At 37.3% G+C, this 20,545-nt stretch overlaps 1 protein-coding gene across 1 annotated transcript in view; it reads right to left on the bottom strand.

The window, feature by feature from the left end:
* LOC132148849 (brain-specific angiogenesis inhibitor 1-associated protein 2-like protein 1) overlaps positions 1–20,545 on the bottom strand; it is a 63,052-nt gene that overhangs the window by 14,341 nt on the left and 28,166 nt on the right. The window contains exons 4-7 of the mRNA XM_059557591.1: positions 12,096–12,157; positions 9,517–9,588; positions 8,754–8,888; positions 2,735–2,887 (exon numbers count right to left, since the gene is read on the bottom strand). Coding sequence (XP_059413574.1) covers positions 2,735–2,887; positions 8,754–8,888; positions 9,517–9,588; positions 12,096–12,157 — 422 coding nt within the window. The remainder of the gene's footprint in view (positions 1–2,734; positions 2,888–8,753; positions 8,889–9,516; positions 9,589–12,095; positions 12,158–20,545) is intronic.

The raw sequence follows: 20,545 nt of genomic DNA, 5'->3' as shown, positions 1-20,545 counted from the left end.
TTTATTAAAACTAACAAAGTATGTTTTTTTTTTTATTTATTTTTTTTACATTCAACAATGATGGAGCTATTCTTTACCCATCTTCTATTGTGTTTTCTTTATACAGCAGCATACTGTATAAAACAAAAACAGCTCCTTATAAAAAAAAAAAATGAAAATGTTATATTATTGTAGTAGTTATGAACAAATACAAAGATGTAACTTTTTATATGGAACTCTATAACTTTATATTGAGTGTGTTTTTACTCAATTGGTTCGCTATAGGGCTTATGTTTTTTGGAACAAAGCAGGAATTACGGTCTGTCTGAAATGGGCTCGTGAAGGAATATTGTAACGGGGCTCAATTACATTAAGCATGTTCTTAAAACCTACGTTTTCCACTACAGAGTAAGGCGCTCGCTCACTCAGTACGCGCTGAAGGCTCGTTGCAAAATGGCTAATGCGTTTAACAGACCAGAAATAGAAGATCCTCCAATAACCAACAGGTCTGGTGTTTGGGTGCACTTTGGATTCCCTGTAAGCTATAATGGTGATGATAGAATGAATGGTAAATAGTAAGGTCTCATATCCGCGGCTATAACGTAACCTACCAATCGCCGTGGTGATGTCTTTTGCTCTGTTTGAATCCGTTGGAAATGTCTGTCTAAATGCTGCGGGGATAGTTTGTTTCGTGTATGTTTCTCCTTTTTTTCGTCTTTTTCCAGATACTGACACGCTAAGGTGATGTCGGCGTAAATGAGTTGACATGTTTCAAGTATTCCCGCTGGTTTTTTTTTTTTTTTTGTATTCCCGCTGGTGTAGGCTACCCTAGATGCGACATATCGTTGTTTTTTTATCCACCACTCTCTTGCCATCACCATTATATCTTACAGGGAATCCAAAGTGCACCCAAACACCAGACCTGTTGGTTATTGGAGGATCTTCTATTTCTGGTCTGTTAAACGCATTGGCCATTTTGCAGCAAGCCTTCAGCGCTTACTGAGTGAGCGAGCGCCTGACTGAGTAGCCTAACATAAACATATAAGTTGGTGTTTTTTTCTTCTTCGGGGGTGTCAGGGGCGTTGCCTGTTACGTCGTTTGGGTTATTGGGCTACCTTGTTGAACGCATATCATTATATTTCACTTTTTTTTTTCCCAAATATAATTAATTAGTCCAGCGAACCGTTCGGTCCATAATGCGTACCGCGTACCGAACCGAAAGCCTCGTACCGAACGGTTCAACACGAATACGCGTATCGTTACACCCCTGCATTTATTTGATCAAAAATACAGAAAAAACTGTAATATTGTGAAATATTATTACAACTTAAAATAATAGTTATCTATTTGAATATACTTTTATAATTGTCAGCATCATTACTCCAGCCTTCAGTGTCACATGTAACATCCAGTCTATCACATGATCCTTTAGAAATCATTCTAATATTCTGATTTATTATGAATGTTGGAAACAGGTCTGCTGTCGAATATATTTGATGAATAAAAGGTTAAAAAGAACTGCATTTATTCAAAATAAAAAAAATATAATATATTTTCTTTACTATCACTTTTTATTAATTTAACACATCCTTGCTGAATAAAAGTATTGATTTTATATATAAAAAAAGAAAGAACAAAAACAATTACTGACCCCAAATTACTGACCAGTAGTGTAATTTTTGTGTAACTTTTTATTCATCAAAGTATCCTAAAAAAGTATCACAGGTTCTGAAAAAATATTAAGCAGCAGAACTGTTTCCAACTTTGATAATGAATCATCATATTAGAATGATTTCTAAAGGATCATGTGATAATGATCCTAAAAATTCAGCTTTGCATCACAGAAATAAATGATAATTTAAAGTATAATAAATTTAAAAACAATTATTTTAAATTGTAATAACATATCACAATATTACATTTTTTTCTGTATTTTTGTTCAAATAAATGCAGGCTTGATGAGCAGAAGAAACTTCTTTCAAAAACATTAAAAATAGTAATGTTTCCAAACTTTTGGTCTGTACTGTATATATATATACACAGATATATATATGTATCTCTTATGCATTGCAATACTTTAATTTTTAATATTTGGCATGTTTGTCCCTGTGTTTAATAAGCAGCTTGTACGCATGTTGTGGACCCGCCTATACTAACATGCTCTTTAAATAACAAAAAAAAAAAAAAAACATTGCGCCAGACTTTAGACCAGCGGTTCTCAATTCCAGTCCTTGCGCCACACTGTTCTGCACATTTTGTACGTTTCTCTTAGCACTTCAGACGTTTGTTCTATTCGAACTTAAGTGCCCTGCGAAGTGGACATCACAGGATATTCCACCATTATTCCGAAGTGAACGTATATGTTCCAATCAAAGTGCATTGAAGTGTGCGAGAGCTCACTTCTAACGAGCTGATTATCTGAATCAGGTGTGTTAATAAAGAGAGGCGTGTGAAATATGCAGCAGTGGGGCGCGGGCACCGGAATTGAGAACCGCTGCTTTAGACCAGGTTTGAGTAGCAATGCGCCAGCAATGCACCTGAACACACCATTTTTTAGATCAGCACGCCCACCAGCGCACAAATGGGCGCAAATGCATTTGCTAATGAAACGACGTGGCGCTGGACGGGAAAATGCGAACACCGCCAGACTGAAACTAGCAAACACACTTGCGCTGCACTTACGTCGCATTGCGCCGGGTGTATTATAGGGCCCACTATGTGTAACATCAGTTGACTATGAATTTTGTTAACTCACCTTGTCATGGAAAGCAGCGATCTGGATGGAGAAGTTGCAGTGCTTGTCCACCAGGAAGCAGAAGCGCCTCTTCTCCTCCAGCAGAGCCTCCCGGCAGCCATCAGCGATAAACTTCTGCATGTCCATCTGACGGTGAGTGAGAGTCTCGAGACACTGCAGAGAACATAAAGAGAAGAAGGTCGCAGACTCTTATCAGCTGTCCGATAAGCAGCGTGTTCATGGCTTTGTGAAGATGACATTACGCTTTTTGGTGGGAACTTATAAGAGCATTATAAAGGAACAAAGTGACCCGTCAGATTGTGATAGAAGCACGTGTCAAAAGAGCTGCATTTATATCTCCAGCTAGTCAGACCTTTAGTTTATCAGTTAACAAGCTGTTCACCAAATACAAAGAACGATAATGGCTAAAGATCACTGCACAGTCTCAGCCTTCAGCTTTTATAATTATGACGTAAATGTACAATTGTTTAGAGGTCTACAGATTGAAATTTGAGTTGTGAAGTTGACAGGTTTGAATGTGCAGAAGCATGACTAAGATTTGAGAGCTATTGCTGATTTACAGCGAATAGTGACTTGACTTTTGGCCTGTTCCTCACTCTGTGGTTTCCTTACGCCGCACATGTTAAGTATGTGGCCTGTGGAAGCGGTTGCATGCAGGTGTATTCACACGGACACACCCTCATGCCGGCAAAAAGCAGGTGACGTAAGATAGCATTCATCTCGCAATGAGTTTCATCAGATCTCCGCTCCTCACAGATGACACTGTGATCTCACTGATGAATGAAAGCCAAAGAATGCACCACATCCCTCCCTCCCCTCCTTCTCTCACTGGTTTTTGGTGTCACTAGTCACCATGTTGGTTTTGCTTTCACTCAACTTCAAGCTTTTTTTTTCACTCCATATACTTAATCACTGGTGAAACAGGAAACTAAAGTGTGATTCAATGTTGCTACTTCATGAAATTACTGTTTGGGCATCTTACATAAAGCCTCTCCCAACATAATAAAGATATCTGGAGCAAAGATACAAAGGTATTTAATGTGAACAGGCTGACTTTTCACAGATGCATTCCACTAATCAAAATAAAACTATATAACACGTGGCTTTTTTTGGTGATTGCGCCTATTTAAATTGAAAAATGATTAAAATATGCAAATTAAGGATCTTCAATATATACACATTTTTATTTTATATAAGACCCCACAGAAAATGTCTTTTATATGCGATCAACAACTTACCGGTTGGTACAAGGCTGCATTTATTTGATCAAAAGTACATCAAAAACAGTAATTCTCTGAAATATTATCATTTCAAATAACTGTTTTCTATATGAATATATTTTAAAGGTAATTTATTTCTGGGATTACTCCAGTCTTCAGTGTCACACGATCCTTCAGAAATCATTCTGATATACTGATTTGCTGATCAAGAAACTTATTATTATTATTGTCAAAACAGGTCACCTGCTTCATATTTTTGTGGAAACATTTAATTGACCTTTTGTAACATTCTAAATAAGAATCATCATTTATTTAAACAGAACAGCTCCCATGCATTCTTTCATCGGGCGAGTCGAGGTCAAAACTGATCAAATATTCGACACAGAAAACAAGTCGCAGCTGGGACAGTAATCTACACGCCCCACCTGGTACGACATTTCCTGTCTGCTATAAACCTCTGGATCAATTGTTAATGAAGAGGAAGGGCCAGCCTGTTATTCTATTGTTTTTCAAGCACAGGTGCTGCTATTAATGGCAAAGGAAAAAACAATAAAAGCTGGTGATGCAGGAAGGCGCAGGGTGACGCTCACCCAGGGGCAACCCCTCATCATTCATGGGAGGGAAAGGCCCAAGGTTCTTATGACTGATTATAATCCACTTCCTCTGTGTGCCAATGTGGGTTTAAACAGTCCAACACAATCTACAAATAAACCATTAGACCACAGGGCAGGATCAAAATGGTGGACTAGTTGCCTGACAATCAAATAATCTTGATGTCGCTTTTAAATTCTTGATATAATGCTTTAAATTGAATTAGAGAAGCCCCCTAAGAAACTATCTGCTTGGTGTCTAATGGGTGTGAGAATGCATTTCCTAAAGACAAACTAGCTGATTTTGAAAAGATGAACTTCTGCGTGTGAAGTGGGCTTTTTAAAAACCAAACACGCACACATTGAGGACACATGGGGTGCTTTCTCTTACATGCACACATAGTCTCTCTGGCTGGCACACAGACACACAGTCTGGTCAGCAGAGATCGCATTTTCTGCAACATTACAGATGAACACACACAGAGTTAAAAGCAGCAGCCTATCTGTCCAGACGAGCACGTCCCAGAGAGCTGTGATGGAGCCACGGGAGACGGACAGGGGCGTAAGAGTGCTATTTGTTCTGTTTATCATCACAGACCCATGATAAAGTCTGTTGCTATGGACACCTTCATCCTCCCTCTGTGGAGAAACGTAAAAGAAACAGAGGACATGCCGCACATGGAGGAGAAGAGATGAGAAACACTCCATTCCTGCCCAAACGGACAAAAACCTCAAAAAGACAGATGCAATACATTTATAAATAAATGCTTTTTCTTTTGCACTTTCTATTAAAGAAATAAGGAAAAAAAAAATATAAATAAACAAATAAATAAATATATATATATATATATATATATATATATAGAGAGAGCAGCAAATCAGCATATTACACTGGTTTCTGAAGAATCGTGACGCTGAAAATTCAGCTTTAACATTCGGCTATTTTACAATAGCAAAACGTTATCTTAAATTGCAATAATATTTCAAAAATATGGTTCTACCTTATTTCTAAATCAAACAAATGCTAAAGAGATTTAAAACCCAAAACCTTTGAACAATTCAAACTTTTCAGTATTGCATAAACTTCTTTCAACTCATGACTTGCAAGCATGCCGTTTAACCTTTCTTTGCTTAAACGAGGAGTTTATTTAGTGAGAAATGACACCAAAAGCTTGTCAAGATCAGCAGAGACAGATTACGAGGAACGCGGGAGCGGTGAAATGTCAGGTTGTCAATGATGTGCTGTCGGGAACAAAGGGACGAGGTACTGTATGTCTCTTATCGCAGACACCGCTGTGACTGGCGCATCCATCCATCATCAGCGGGAGAGAGAGAGAGAGAGAGAGAGAGAGAGAGAGTAACCTGTCAGTAAATTCCACGCTGACGTGAGACATTAGCCATCCGGGTGCAAACACACATAGAAAAGCAATTAATCTCCACAGGCTACCCTGATGTGAAGGGTCTATGCAGAGAGTCATGGTTATGATGAATAAATGCGCCTTTAGTTTTCAGAAGATTAGGGTCAGATTTCATGTACAGTTGTTTGCTAGTGTACTTTATTTATACAGGATTACTCTCAAACTTCGAAGCGTTCTTTCCTTGACTTGTCCTTTAGAGTTTCTTCATGTCCGACTGAGATCTCTCCAGCGAGTCCTGTATCATCATCCTTGTAAAGTGGGATGAACATATATGAACACAAGCCTGCATCTGATAACGTTCAGTGACATATTCAGCTGTGTGGCAGCCGGATGAATTTCCAACAAGCTGCTATTACTTAAATGTATTTATAAAATGGACCTGCATTCATTCAGTACTGCATTCCAGAAAGGGCTGATACCAATATTTTATGACAGCTAACACGCAAATGATTACAAAGAGAAATATTAACTGCGATTTTTGTGATTTTAAACAATATGGTTCTATAAATAAATAAATAATTTATAAAATGTATGAGAAATGTAACTAGGCCTATTTCACTGTAAAATTGAGAATGTAAGAAAAACTACAATAATTTTGTTTCACACTACAACTGGAAAATGATAACACCGCTATTAACGGCTGTGTTAATTTCTTTACTTTCAAACGTTAAACCACTGAACTTTAAAGCCTTTTAAAGCTTCTCTTCTGTTGATAAGCGCTTCTCATTATAATTATGATAAGACGGCTGTCATGTTACACATTAAAGCAAGCCAAACTCAGAGCAGATGCAGAGATGAAGTTTGTGTGGAGCAGCATTTACTGCAAACCAAACCACTCTGAGACACTGAAAACACAGATTAATCGTGCTGGAAGAAGTGCATTTGACCATTCATGCACAAACACATTATTCCAAGGTGTGAATAATGTTCATGATGTATGTGGATAGAAGCATTCAAAAGAAGCTTGAATTAAAAGAGTATTAATACTGTTATTGATAAATCATTCTAGTATCAGTACCAAAGTACAGGTACATTTGGCATCCTTGTTCCAGCCCTAAAATAAGTTTTTTAAAAACAAAAAAAATAACCATCACTGAAATGCAAGGAAACTACAACCCGAATTCCGGAAAAGTTGGGACGTTTTTTAAATTTTAATAAAATGAAAACTAAAAGACTTTCAAATCACATGAGCCAATATTTTATTCACAATAGAACATAGATAACATAGCAAATGTTTAAACTGAGAAAGTTTACAATTTTATGCACAAAATGAGCTCATTTCAATTTTGATTTCTGCTACAGGTCTCAAAATAGTTGGGACGGGGCATGTTTACCATGGTGTAGCATCTCCTTTTCTTTTCAAAACAGTTTGAAGACGTCTGGGCATTGAGGCTATGAGTTGCTGGAGTTTTGCTGTTGGAATTTGGTCCTATTCTTGCCTTATATAGATTTCCAGCTGCTGAAGAGTTCGTGGTCGTCTTTGACGTATTTTTCGTTTAATGATGCGCCAAATGTTCTCTATAGGTGAAAGATCTGGACTGCAGGCAGGCCAGGTTAGCACCCGGACTCTTCTACGACGAAGCCATGCTGTTGTTATAGCTGCAGTATGTGGTTTTGCATTGTCCTGCTGAAATAAACAAGGCCTTCCCTGAAATAGACGTTGTTTGGAGGGAAGCATATGTTGCTCTAAAACCTTTATATATCTTTCAGCATTCACAGAGCTTTCCAAAACATGCAAGCTGCCCATACCGTATGCACTTATGCACCCCCATACCATCAGAGATGCTGGCTTTTGAACTGAACGCTGATAACATGCTGGAAGGTCTCCCTCCTCTTTAGCCCAGAGGACACGGCGTCCGTGATTTCCAACAAGAATGTCAAATTTGGACTCGTCTGACCATAAAACACTATTCCACTTTGAAATAGTCCATTTTAAATGAGCCTTGGCCCACAGGACACGACGGCGCTTCTGGACCATGTTCACATATGGCTTCCTTTTTGCATGATAGAGCTTTAGTTGGCATCTGCTGATGGCACGGCGGATTGTGTTTACCGACAGTGGTTTCTGAAAGTATTCCTGGGCCCATTTAGTAATGTCATTGACACAATCATGCCGATGAGTGATGCAGTGTCGTCTGAGAGCCCGAAGACCACGGGCATCCAATAAAGGTCTCCGGCCTTGTCCCTTACGCACAGAGATTTCTCCAGTTTCTCGGAATCTTTTGATGATGTTATGCACTGTAGATGATGAGATTTGCAAAGCCTTTGCAATTTTACGTTGAGGAACATTGTTTTTAAAGTTTTCCACAATTTTTTTACGCAGTGTTTCACAGATTGGAGAGCATCTGCCCATCTTTACTTCTGAGAGACTCTGCTTCTCTAAGACAAAGCTTTTATAGCTAATCATGTTACAGACCTGATATCAATTAACTAGATGTTCTCCCAGCTGAATCTTTTCAAAACTGCTTGCTTTTTTAGCCATTTGTTGCCCCCGTGCCAACTTTTTTGAGACCTGTAGCAGGCATTACATTTTAAATGAGCTAATTAAGTGGATAAAAGTGTAAAATTTCTCAGTTTAAACATTTGCTATGTTATCTATGTTCTATTGTGAATAAAATATTGGCTCATGTGATTTGAAATTCCTTTAGTTTTCATTTTATTAAAATGTAAAAAACGTCCCAACTTTTCCGGAATTCGGGTTGTAAAAAAAAAATGCATTGATGCATTATTATAATTTTTTTAAGTGTAAATGAAAACATGAGCACATGTGTAGATATACAAACCCACGTACCTCGTTCTCTTTACTCTCATACTTCGAAGCGTTCTTTCCTTGACTTTTCCTTCTAAATTTCTTCAGGTCTGACTGTGATCTCTCCAGCGAGTCCTGCTTCATCTTGTGTTCGGTCTGATATCTCTTAAACGTGGCCTGTGGACAGACAGTATTAGATCAGTGTCGCTCATGTCCATACATGCACGGTGTGTCAGTGCAGAGATGAGTTTGTTTGTCTTCTGTGTTAGATGTAGACAGGAAACAAATAGTGTGACATGAGTCTGATTTTCAATGCCCATCTCTCAAGATAATGCCTTTTTGAGGCACATTTCCCATAGACATATAGCATCTGCAAAGAATCATAAGTGAACACCAACATTGGGAACAAAGTAATGCCACTACTAACGAAATGTTTCAGTGGCGTGACACTAGTCTTCTTCAAAATAATCAAGCTTTTCCTGTTACTAACTAGCAGCACTGTAGCGTGACATCACACTAAATATCACTGTTGTTTTCAGGTCACATTGTAATGCATACACACAGCCTTATAACTGAGAATGCAGAGGCAACAATCAAATGCAAATATGCTCCCTCTGTCACTCTAGCACAGGGAAGTCCGATTCATTTTTGCAAATGAGGCCAGAACAAAAGAAACAATTCACATATTCATTATCTACAAGTGTTCCTCAAAGACTATGACTACATTACCCCCTTTAATGCATTTATTCTTTATACAAGTATTTCAAGTAGCTTCCCCATCAATGATGAACATATGGCAGCTCACCGTCATGTATTTCACATCCATGTCTGTCTTCCTCTCCAACTCCGCGATGACCTCCCGATGAAACCGTCTCAACTGTAGAGACAGAGAGAAAGCACAAACTCCACTAAATGAACGATAACGGTTTGGCATGAAAGTGTGAGAAGCCTACATTGACGAAACACACATACAAGAACAGAAAACGAGGCAACCGGATGATCTGGCACACTGTTTACAGTTGTTGTATGAGCTGAAGTGCTTATAGAAGAGATGAGTCACAGACAAACAGAGGGATACCTACACACACTAACTAACCCATCATCCTAATGAACGAGGGTGAGAGGTCTTACATCAACACCTAATCATCAAGGCTACAAGTGAGCATACCCACCCACCCCTCTCCTTCACTAATCTGTTTTTGCACCCTTTTTAAGCGAGATCCCACATTCCCAGTGTTTGCCTATACTTCCTGATGCATCTTCCATTAATGCATGTCTTCATTCAGAAAAATGCTTCATTTGTTACGGCCATTTAAGGAGCAATCAATGTTGCGTTTTAGATGTGTCTGCCCTATATTCAAGATCTTCTTGTTTCATAATTTCATAGATCTACATGAATATTTTTAGGTTCTGGATACAGTGTAGGCTGACATAGTAACCTACACATCTAATACAGAAATGAATCTGTAAATTTCATAATGTGTAGGGATTTGATTAGCCATAATTATGAGAAATCCTTATGGAGGCACATCGTGAAATCTGCACAACCATCAGTGTCGGATGATAAAAGTATCTATCTGTGCTGCTGGACATTACTGTGAAAGCAGCCAATGAATATGCGACGGGAAAGAGTGTCTTTAAATCTCAAGTAGGGAAGAAAATGTTTCTTTCGTGGTTGCAAAGGACAGCAGATGTGCTATTTGAAGCATGAAAAACAAAACCTATTCAAATGTTGTATAAATTATGCACAAAGCAGCCGTGCAACAATATCAGAACGCACCCATCTCATTATAATCACCGAAGCTGTCACAGTGTCTGCAGACTTCACACAACCGTTTTTTGAGTCCTGTGGTTCAGAGCTCACGGAGCTCACAGGCTTCTGGACTCTCACGGATGTTATTGTTAAAAATCAATGAAGCTGACCAGACGAGACTAGATAATAAAGTACACTGTCTCGTCTATAATGGGTTTAGATTTGTCACATCACTTACTTGGAGTCTGCAGTGTACCGAACAGCAGTAGTGGTTTACAATTGTCGAATAGCCACATATGAATATTTCAGCAGGTCTTTTTCTTATCAAGAATCGGAGTTATAAATTAAAGTAAGTGTTGAAATGTTACAGAGGATAAAAATATCAAAATGCACTGTAGCAAAAAACAACACACTCTTCTATGTTGCGTTTTCTCATTGGGGTCAGTTACTGTCATGGCAGAGCAACCCACGTGAACGCCCGTCTTCACACAGGTTGCAGTCAGCAGCTGCACCAGCAGGAAGGGCCGTGTCATCATGTGGTGCTGGGCTCAGGTGCATAAACAAGCATGTTCAAACCTGCTCTGATAAAAACACACTACAATCTTACACGCAGTAGGTGTGTCCTCTGTATTCCTCCACACTTTCCTGTTGTTTACACTAATAAGACTGACTGTGCGTCAACGGGAGAGAGTCCATAAAGTTTAAAGGAACACTCCACTTTTTTAGAAAATAGGTTCATTTTCCAACTCCCCTAGAGTTAAACAGTTGAGTTTTACTGATTTCTAATCCATTCAGTCGATCTCCGGGTCTGACGGTAGCACTTTTAGCTTAGCTTAGCATAGATCATTGAATCTGATTAGACCGTTAGCATCTCGCTCAAAAATGACCAAAGAGCAAGAGCAAAGAGCAAAGATTCTGGATTATTACGCCGGAATGTGAGTATAGTTCCTAGCCATATAAACCCGGAACCACAACTTTTTCATTTTCCGTCAGTCTTAGTACACAATATAACTACAGAAGAGTCAAGTTTTAAATAGGAAAAATATAGTTATTACTTTGGAAAATTACGCAGGGCCTGAAAATAGGCGTTTTGGAAGTTACCTAGCTGGGACTATTTTCTGGCGCTGCATAATATCATTGCTCTTGCTGCACCCATGGTACAGCAGCAAAGTCTCTTGATTATTACGCAGGACTGAGAGTATAGTTCACAGCCATATCGGCCTAGAAAATCACATCTTTTAATTTTCCGTCGGTCTTAGTACATAATGTAACTACAGTCCAGTTTTAAATAGGAAAAATATCAAAACTCTTTGCACATTTTTGAGCGAGATGCTAACGGTCTAATCAGATTCAATGATCTATGCTAAGCTAAGCTAAAAGTGCTACCGCCAATAGGCTAAATAGATTTGAAAACGGTACAACACAACTTTTTAACTCTAGAGAATTTGGAAAATGAGCCTAATTTCAAAAAGTGGAGTGTTCCTTTAAGGGAAATGGGATGTTTGATACACGATTCAATTGCAGATGACGATCTTATGTTTGGGTGTTTTTGAATGTGCTTTTGGTCAGCCTAAGAATGTGTTTACAGAAAGGAAACAAACACACACACACTGATAAAAAGACACACTCACATTCTCCTCCAGTTCTACATTGACTTTCCGATGGACGTCTGAGATCTCCATCAAGACGACTCCTAAAGACAGAGAATAACACTTATTAGGCTCTCACACCAATACAAAGGCCATTAACACATCCATTGTTTTTAATCTAATAATCCGCAGATTTCCCCTGTCTAATAAACCCCCACAGCCTTGTTTTCCAAGAACAGTCCTCCCTCACAGCGGCTACTGTAATTAAAGCACGTTGTGCCAGCACAGATATATCTCCCAGCATGCTGTAATCAAACGGGGATTAAAATGCAAAGCCAATGGCATAAATCAGAGCACTTTATATAAAGGATCTTATAAAGATCTTATATATAAAGAAACTTTGACTGCATTTAAGAATGCAGTGAATCAGACCTGACAAATTCGCAACAAAATAAATAGTCTATATAACCTTGCCATAGTCAAAGATAATAGTAGTCTTTAAAATTATCATTCTTCATAAACAGTATGGATTACGATAATTAAATAATAATAATATACACCAATGTATATGGAAACGGCAGTAATAAACCTGTCAAACATAATTGGATTTTTTTTTTCACGTCGAACGCACATTGTATGTACCCTACCTATAAAGTTCACTCTATTTGTCTTCCTGGTTACGAGCCACTCACTTTCATGTCTTTCAGAAGAAATGGATGAATTTGCATGTTTTAAATCTCGACAGGTTACTGCACACATAGTCCCTTACACTAAGCCATCAACTGTGATCATTATGAATTTGTCTGAGCCACAAAATACACTGACTTGAATATATTTGAGAAGCTGAATATCTACAGTTTTGGCATGAATAATTTCGCATGCATCATTTGAACGGTGTGCCGGACATGTTCGGTATTTGCGGCCATGACATATAACTCATAAACTTGACATTTTAACTAGGGTGACCTGTTAATATGCCACTGGTAGGAAGCTTTTTAGCTGATCAAAATGCATAAATGTGACTGTAAAATATGTTTTTTTAATATGGAAATGACATTTTGAGGTTTGATATTTTGGATAAGGTAATTTATTGCGCTATGCTCTTCCTAAACCACAAATCAACCACACCCCACCTCCCCAACCAGCATCCTCTTTTTGGAAAACTCAAATATAGTCACCCTATATTAAAGGTGACATATCATGAAAAACTGACTTTTTCACATTTAAGTGCTATAATTGTGTCCCTGGTGCATCAAAAAGATTAACCCAGTAACTTTGTATTGCTTTAAAATGCATGATTTCAGTGTGATATACATGATAATCAAAACCATACAGATGTTTTTTTTTTATTTTTTATTAGAGTATCTGATTTCCGAGCTGTAAAGGCACAGCTCTATTCTGGTAAAGGGGGCAGGGAGCAGTAGCTTATTTGCATTTAAAAATACAAAAAAAGAAAAAGAAAAAAATTCATTCCTTCCATCTATTAAATCCATTCACTGATGGTTTCTTCTTTTTCTTTAAGATTTGTAGCCTATATATTACAACTGTTGTTATACATTTACTTTATAGCTTCATTAAAACTTGGCTATGTCTATTTCTGTAGACCTTCAGCAGTAGGTAGCGATAAATGAGCGTGTGATTTCCGTAGGCTATTAGGCTATAAGGTTTTAAATATTTGACTCAACATTAATATAGCAGAATATTATTTTTAAATGAAACTGAATAAACAATGATGAATTCTTCCACAAAACACCACTAATTATTATATGTTTATTATTATTATACTTAATGATACTTACTATAGACTATTAATTACTTGAAATTTACTGTAGTAATTAATAGAGACACACTAATTTGGGCAAACAGCACTAATGACTTGTTTAGGACTTGAAGCTTAAAGTTGGTCTTGACTCGGGACTTGAATACAGAAGTCTCTAGACTTGTGACTTGCAAAACAATGACTTAGCCTCACCTTTGCTAAAATCCACCAAAATACAAACAATAAAAGTCTCTAACATGGGCTTAAATTATGGTAATATATTATGCAAACTTATTGCTTGTTGTGGCCAATTTGAGGTCTGACAATAGTTGTTTTCAAAGAGTTGAGAACCTCTGGTCTATACCTTTATCGCAAATCACGAAACTAAAACAAAATGCAAGTTTTTTTTTTACAACATAACAACAATAATGGCTAATTCAAGTCTTTTCTCGCCACTTAGTGATGGGGCTAGTATGTCAAGTGACTTAGCGAAGTTGTTTTTAAACACACTAGGTTATGAGCGGATGCCAATTCATGTATTTTATAATTAGACAGCGTAGTTAGTGGCGTTCTACGCTGATGATGTTATTTTCTTTTGTTTAGTTTAGAGTTTGATTGGTGTTAGTGTTTTTATGTTTTATTGATTTCTTTAGCACCGCTCTTGTCCCTCACTTTATCTTTAATCCCGAGATGCGCATTAACGATCGGCAGATCGTGATCGGAGCACCCCTATTATGGGTCTTTTGTTGTATCGAAATGCTTTTTTCTTCTACTAAAAGCAAGTTCAAGTTCATTTTTTGTTTTTAATTTTTCATGTGTTACCTCCCACAACCCCTAGATGCCAAGTGATTAGGGAGACATAACATAAGGTAAGCTAGTATGTTAGCTTAGCATAGCGACAAAACACAACAATTTATGAGATTACAATGTTATTGCTCTGAACTATGAAGCCTATTACGCAAGTTGTGTGTTTGAAAGAACAGAAATGAACCCTATGCTAAACTATGCGATTGTTTTAATTTAGCAAAGTTAGCTAGTTAACGGTTACAACATTAAATAATTTTCATTAATTTGCAATTGTGCATGAGTTTTTTTTGAGAAAAACAGTGCTTTGTGAATCTCTAAACTACTGAAAACATTTTTGCTGAAATATCATAGTGTTCCTGTAGCTCAATTGGTAGAGCATTGCATTATCAAGCGCAAGGTTGGGGGTTCGATTTCCCGGGAACACATTATATGTAAAAATTGATAGCCTGAATGCACTGTAAGTCGCTTTGGATAAAAGCATCTGCTAAATGCATACATTTAATTTAATATCACTCAATGTGAGTGTGGGCAAGCTAGGTTATGTGATTAAGATGAATGCTAATGAGTCAAATAAGAATCAAACTCTCGAAATGCATATGGACCGATGTATTACAAATTAGAAATCTGAAACAAAGGCAAACTTTCCTTAAACATGAGAAAATCCAGCCATGCTTCACCTCCATGACAAGTCCAAATGTCCATCTCTGCTCCATTTTTAGATGAAAATGTACTCAATATTTCTAGATTTATGGGCAATGACCATAGAACGTAAATATTACAAGTAGGTATTAATAAGAGTTACTCTTCCCACGCAGTTCATTGATTACATGAATTAAATGTTTTGAGAGCATTTAAAAAACTTCGAAAACTGGTTCTCCATGAATTTCCTCTGAAAGTAGAACTTATGATGGTTCATTTAATATTTTTTCAGTGTACTGATGTCCAAAAGCTGCAGCTAAACAGACCATGTTGTGAAAATCAGCCTGTGAGATAAAAGAATCAAATAAGTCAAGGTGAGGCCATGTGAATGAGACGAGGAGCAGGGGCAGAGATCTATAACATGAAGCCAGCTTCGGTCTCGAGTCACATGAGAGCAGCAGGTGTGGGTTCCCTCCTCTGCCTCAGCTGACCCACTTTAACTTTATCTGCTCTCTGACCCTGAGTCAGCCCAGATGTCTTATCAGCTCCACTCGAGGCATGTGAGTTTGTTTGTGTGTGCCTGTGGCAATGCCATAAAAGAAAGATTAGACCAAGCAAAGTGTTAACCATCCTATCCAGAGGCATGTCTCTGGACATTTACTGACCCAGTGTTCAGGAAGTACATGCAGTGGACTGCTGGAAACAGTTCTCTGTGACTTTATTGTTCAATCATAAATGATAAAAAATAATAAAAAACATAAAAAAACAAATGCAATTTGAGGTTGGAGCCAAGGCCTGGCTTAGGTAATTGAAAGGAGAGATAGGTTTGAATCTGGCTTGCTTTTTCTCATATTCCCATGATGTAATCCATTTTTCTTTATTAACTGAACTGTAGAAAATGGTTTGAGTTCAAACAGGTACATACATAAAACATATTGGCAAAAGGATCCAATGCAGAGATGTCCAAACCAGGACCCCTGGGTCAAATTTGGCCAGTGATTAAATTTGATTGCATCACATCATATTAAAGTAGTAATAAGGGGAGGAAGAAAAAACTGCTTTTAAAGCATATTTTTATTGTTCTTCTTCTTTATACACATTTTTGGTTTTCCTTAAAATGTAAAGAATATCAGAATAATAGTTAAAAAAATAAATGTTAATATAAAATTGCTGCATATTATAACATTTACTTTCAGACCATCAATCAAGTTGAATTTTTGGCCCTCCATTGTAAAAAGTTTGGGCACCTATGATCTAAAGTCAGATCTCATTAAAAAATTAACTGCTATACAGTATACAACAAAGTGTAACTGTCCTAATAATTATAAAGAAAAGTTGCCCAATTTAACCAATGATTTTTCTGACTGTCAATTAGGGCTGGGCAATATGGGCAAAATAAATAATCACGATACATTTTTTCGTATCAGTTGATATTGAATATTATCACTATAAATTTCAAATCTTTATTTCTTTCAAGTTTAAAGTCAGATTGTTTCTCCCAAGTGAAAGTTGTAGAAACCAGACTACCATGTCATTAGCATGATTAGCAAAGGCATGTTGCTAGCATGAGTGACTAGCATGTACTTAACATGATTAGCAATGTATCTAGCATGTCACTAGCATGTTTGTAGCATGGTGAGCAAGTGACTAGCATATCGCTACCATGTTACTATCATGTTCCTAGCATGATTAGCATGTTGCTAACATGTTTCTAGCATGATTAGCATGTCACTTCCATGTTTCTAACATGATTAGCATGCGGCTAGCATGTCTCTAGCATGATTAGCAAGTTGCTAGCATGATTAGCATGTTACCAGCATGTTTCTAGTATGTTTCTAGCATGTTGCTAGTATGTTGCTAACATGTTTTTAGCATGAGTATTATGCAACAAGCATTTTGCTGGCATGATTAGCATTTTGTCAACATGTTTCTAGCATGATTAGCATGCGGCTAGCATGTATCTAGCATGAATAGCATGTTTCTAGCATGATTACCAATGTTCCTAGCATGGTTAGCATGTTGCTAGCATGATTAGCATGTTGCTAGCATGCTTCTAGCATGATTAGCATGTTGTTAGCATGTTTCTAGCATGATAAGCATGTTGCTAGCATGTCTCTAGCATGTTTTTAGCATGATTAGTATGCGACTAGCATGTCGCTAACATGATTAGCAAAGTAATTAGCATGTTGCTAGTAGGGGTGCACCGAAATTGCGGCCGCCGGAAATTTTCGGCCGAAATGGCATTATCGGTTTCGGGCCGAAATAAAAAAGACAGCTGAAAACGTAAACCAAAAATGAATGTCACCCGCCCCTCCCATCCGTGCGCAAGCGCTTAGGTTTCACTCACGGTCGAGCTGTTATCACGCGTCTGCCTATCAAAGATTAAGCATGTCAAAGGGCTGTCACAATCAAAAAAGGCTTGTCACAAAAGCTGCACAATCGATCGGACCAACCAAAACAAGTTTCGAAAACGAAAATAGGGAATCGATTTTAACAGCCTTCTCTCGGAGCGCGTCCAGCTCGTCACTATACGCTCGCAGCGAACGCGTGTCACACAGCAACTGCAGGTTCTGACACACACACACACACACACACACACACACACACACACAGAGCCTATTAGTGCATAATATCAATGTAGCCTTCAGTAATGTTTTTCATTGATGTTATGGCAGTCCACATTGCTGACTTGTGCGCGTCTCAAGCGCCCTCTTTACGTTCGCCCTAATGCCTGTTTAGTTGTCGGTGGATTTGCCTATATTTGGCGTTGAAAAACGGATCAACGCCAAATATAGGCAATTTACTAACGATTCAATGAACACTTTGCCTATGTCTCAAAAATCGAACAGGATTTATTTTTCACAAAAGTGACAGCCCTATACGAGAGGACACCAAAGTTGCAATATGTAGCATTTGTCCTGCAAAAATCTCCAAAATTGTGGATTTTTTTGCACAATTTTTAATGGAACATAAAACTTGAAGAATAATTATTATTTATATTTATTGTTAAAAATATTTTATGTTTTGTTATGTAACTGTTAATAAAAGTTTGATTATTATATTGTGATTTTTCAATTCAGATCCATTAAATCCAAGCAATATATATATACGTTTTTAAAAGAAGCCATTTTCGGCTTCAGTTTCGGTTTACGGCCAAGTGCATCCTAAATTTTCGGTTCCGGTTTCGGCGCAGAATTTTCATTTCGGTGCATCACTAGTTGCTAGCATGACTAGCATGTCTCTAGCATGTTGCTAGCATGACTAGCAAGTGACTAGCATGTTATTACCATGTTGTTAGCATGAGTAGTAAAGTGACTAGCATGTTTCAATGCTAATCCAGGTAAAGCCAGTTGATTCAGATAGAAACCAGCTAAGACCAGTGTGACAGTGGCCAAAACTTCTTTAAAACCATGTTAAAAGCATGTTTCTAACCTGATTATCAAGTTACTAACATGTTGTTAACATGTTTCTATGATAATCTAGCTAAAACCAGTTGATTAAGTAAAGAAAACCAGCTAAGACCAGCTAAGGCCAGGGTGACAGTGGCCAAAACCACTTTAAACCATGTTAGAAGTATGTTTCTAGTCTGATTAACAAGTAACTAGCATGCTATTAACATTCTTCTATACTAAACCAGCTAAAACCAGTTTATTCAGTAAAGAAAACCAGCTAAAACCAGCTAAGACCACATAAGGCCAGCATGACATTGGCCAAAACCACTTTAGAACCATGTTAAAGGCATGTTTCTAGCCTGATTAGTGAGTAACTAGCATGTTGTTAGCATGTTTCTATGCTAATCCTGCCAAAACCAGCTAAAATCAGTGGATTCAGTAAAAACCAGCTAAAACCCAGCTAAGACCAGCGTGAGAGTGGTCAAAACCACTTAAAAACCAGCTTGGGAGACTAGCCAAAACAACTGATCATCTTGGGCTGGTTTTAGCTGTATTCTCAGTAGAGAGTTTTTAAGGTTTGCTATGGTAGTAGATAGCTTAAATACATTATAAGTCTTATTTTGTAAAAGTTTGTACCCCCTCAATGAAAGTCTATGGGATTTAAGGTGGTTTTGGTAGTCTGGTTTACGAAAACCATAAGCCGGATCAGTTAGAAAAGATATAGCAACCCGAGTCAGACCAGTCTGAAGGTCTGACCCGAGTTTGGTGGTTCTAGCTTGAAAGCTCTAGGAGGAGATAGGGTTTAAAATTTGGCTCAGAAGAATAATAATAAGATTAAATAGTAGATCAGTAAGTTGGCTTTTTCAAGCCAACTTAATAACTAGAATTAAAAGTTAGTGAACTAACTTTGATGCTGGCTTGGCCATGGGGCAAAAGGGCCACAGTACTTGTGTGCCCAACATTCTTGAGCTGCCCCGCTGCAAAAAAAAAAATAAAAAAAATATAATAAAAATACACCTGTAACATTTTTTTCCATAGTCCCTTGCTGTTTTCTTTTCTAATAAAAAGCCTAGGCTATGATAACAGCTACGACAGGATTGTCTAGCTGGATGCGAAATAAGTCATGTCTATTTTTCTCGTGTTTGCTATTTCACAGTCCTGTCACCATCGCGTTGTGGGCAACGACACACAAGATAACTGAAACAATGCAGATTAAATCAAGGTGATCATAAGGGGTCCAAGCACAATGGTTTTTATAGATGATGCAGTTGCACAATGGACATGTATCTTTTCAAGTAAATTATGAGTCCTTTTGTGAGTACTATTATATGCACAACATGAAAATAGATAACTATCATAGTGTCCCTTCTTCACTTTTTCAGTAATGTGTGATAACTTGATAAAAATATTGGCAATACTATTAAAATATGATCAAATTTAATGGTATTTAGGAGATGATCATTTTTGCATAATTACTATATTGGGTTTTATGAAAGTTTATAAAAAATTATGAATATTTATTCTTTTTTTTATTTATGCACATAAATGAAGCATTTTCAAGTCTTTGAACAGATGAGGTGTGCTATATCTTTTCTAACTGATTGGACTTACGGTTTTCTTAAAAATTAATATTAAAATCATAAAAATCTTTAATTGACAGGATGTTCAGATGAGCCAAGCTCCAAATCCCATTAGACTCAATCAAACTTTGCTTCTATGAACTATTTCTAATCAATTTAAACTCATTCAAACTCATGTAATATTTCTAATTTATTTATGTGCATAAATAAAAAAATAATAAACATTCATTATTTTTTTAATAAACTTCAATAAGGCCCAATATAGTTATGATGCAAAAACTATAATCTTCTCAATACCATTCAATTTGATCTTAT

This window comes from Carassius carassius, chromosome 9 (genome assembly GCF_963082965.1).
Source record: "Carassius carassius chromosome 9, fCarCar2.1, whole genome shotgun sequence".
In the NCBI taxonomy this organism is placed as follows: domain Eukaryota; kingdom Metazoa; phylum Chordata; class Actinopteri; order Cypriniformes; family Cyprinidae; genus Carassius; species Carassius carassius.
The sequence above is the reverse complement of the archived record's forward strand: the minus strand, read 5'-3'. Positions and strand labels throughout refer to the sequence as shown.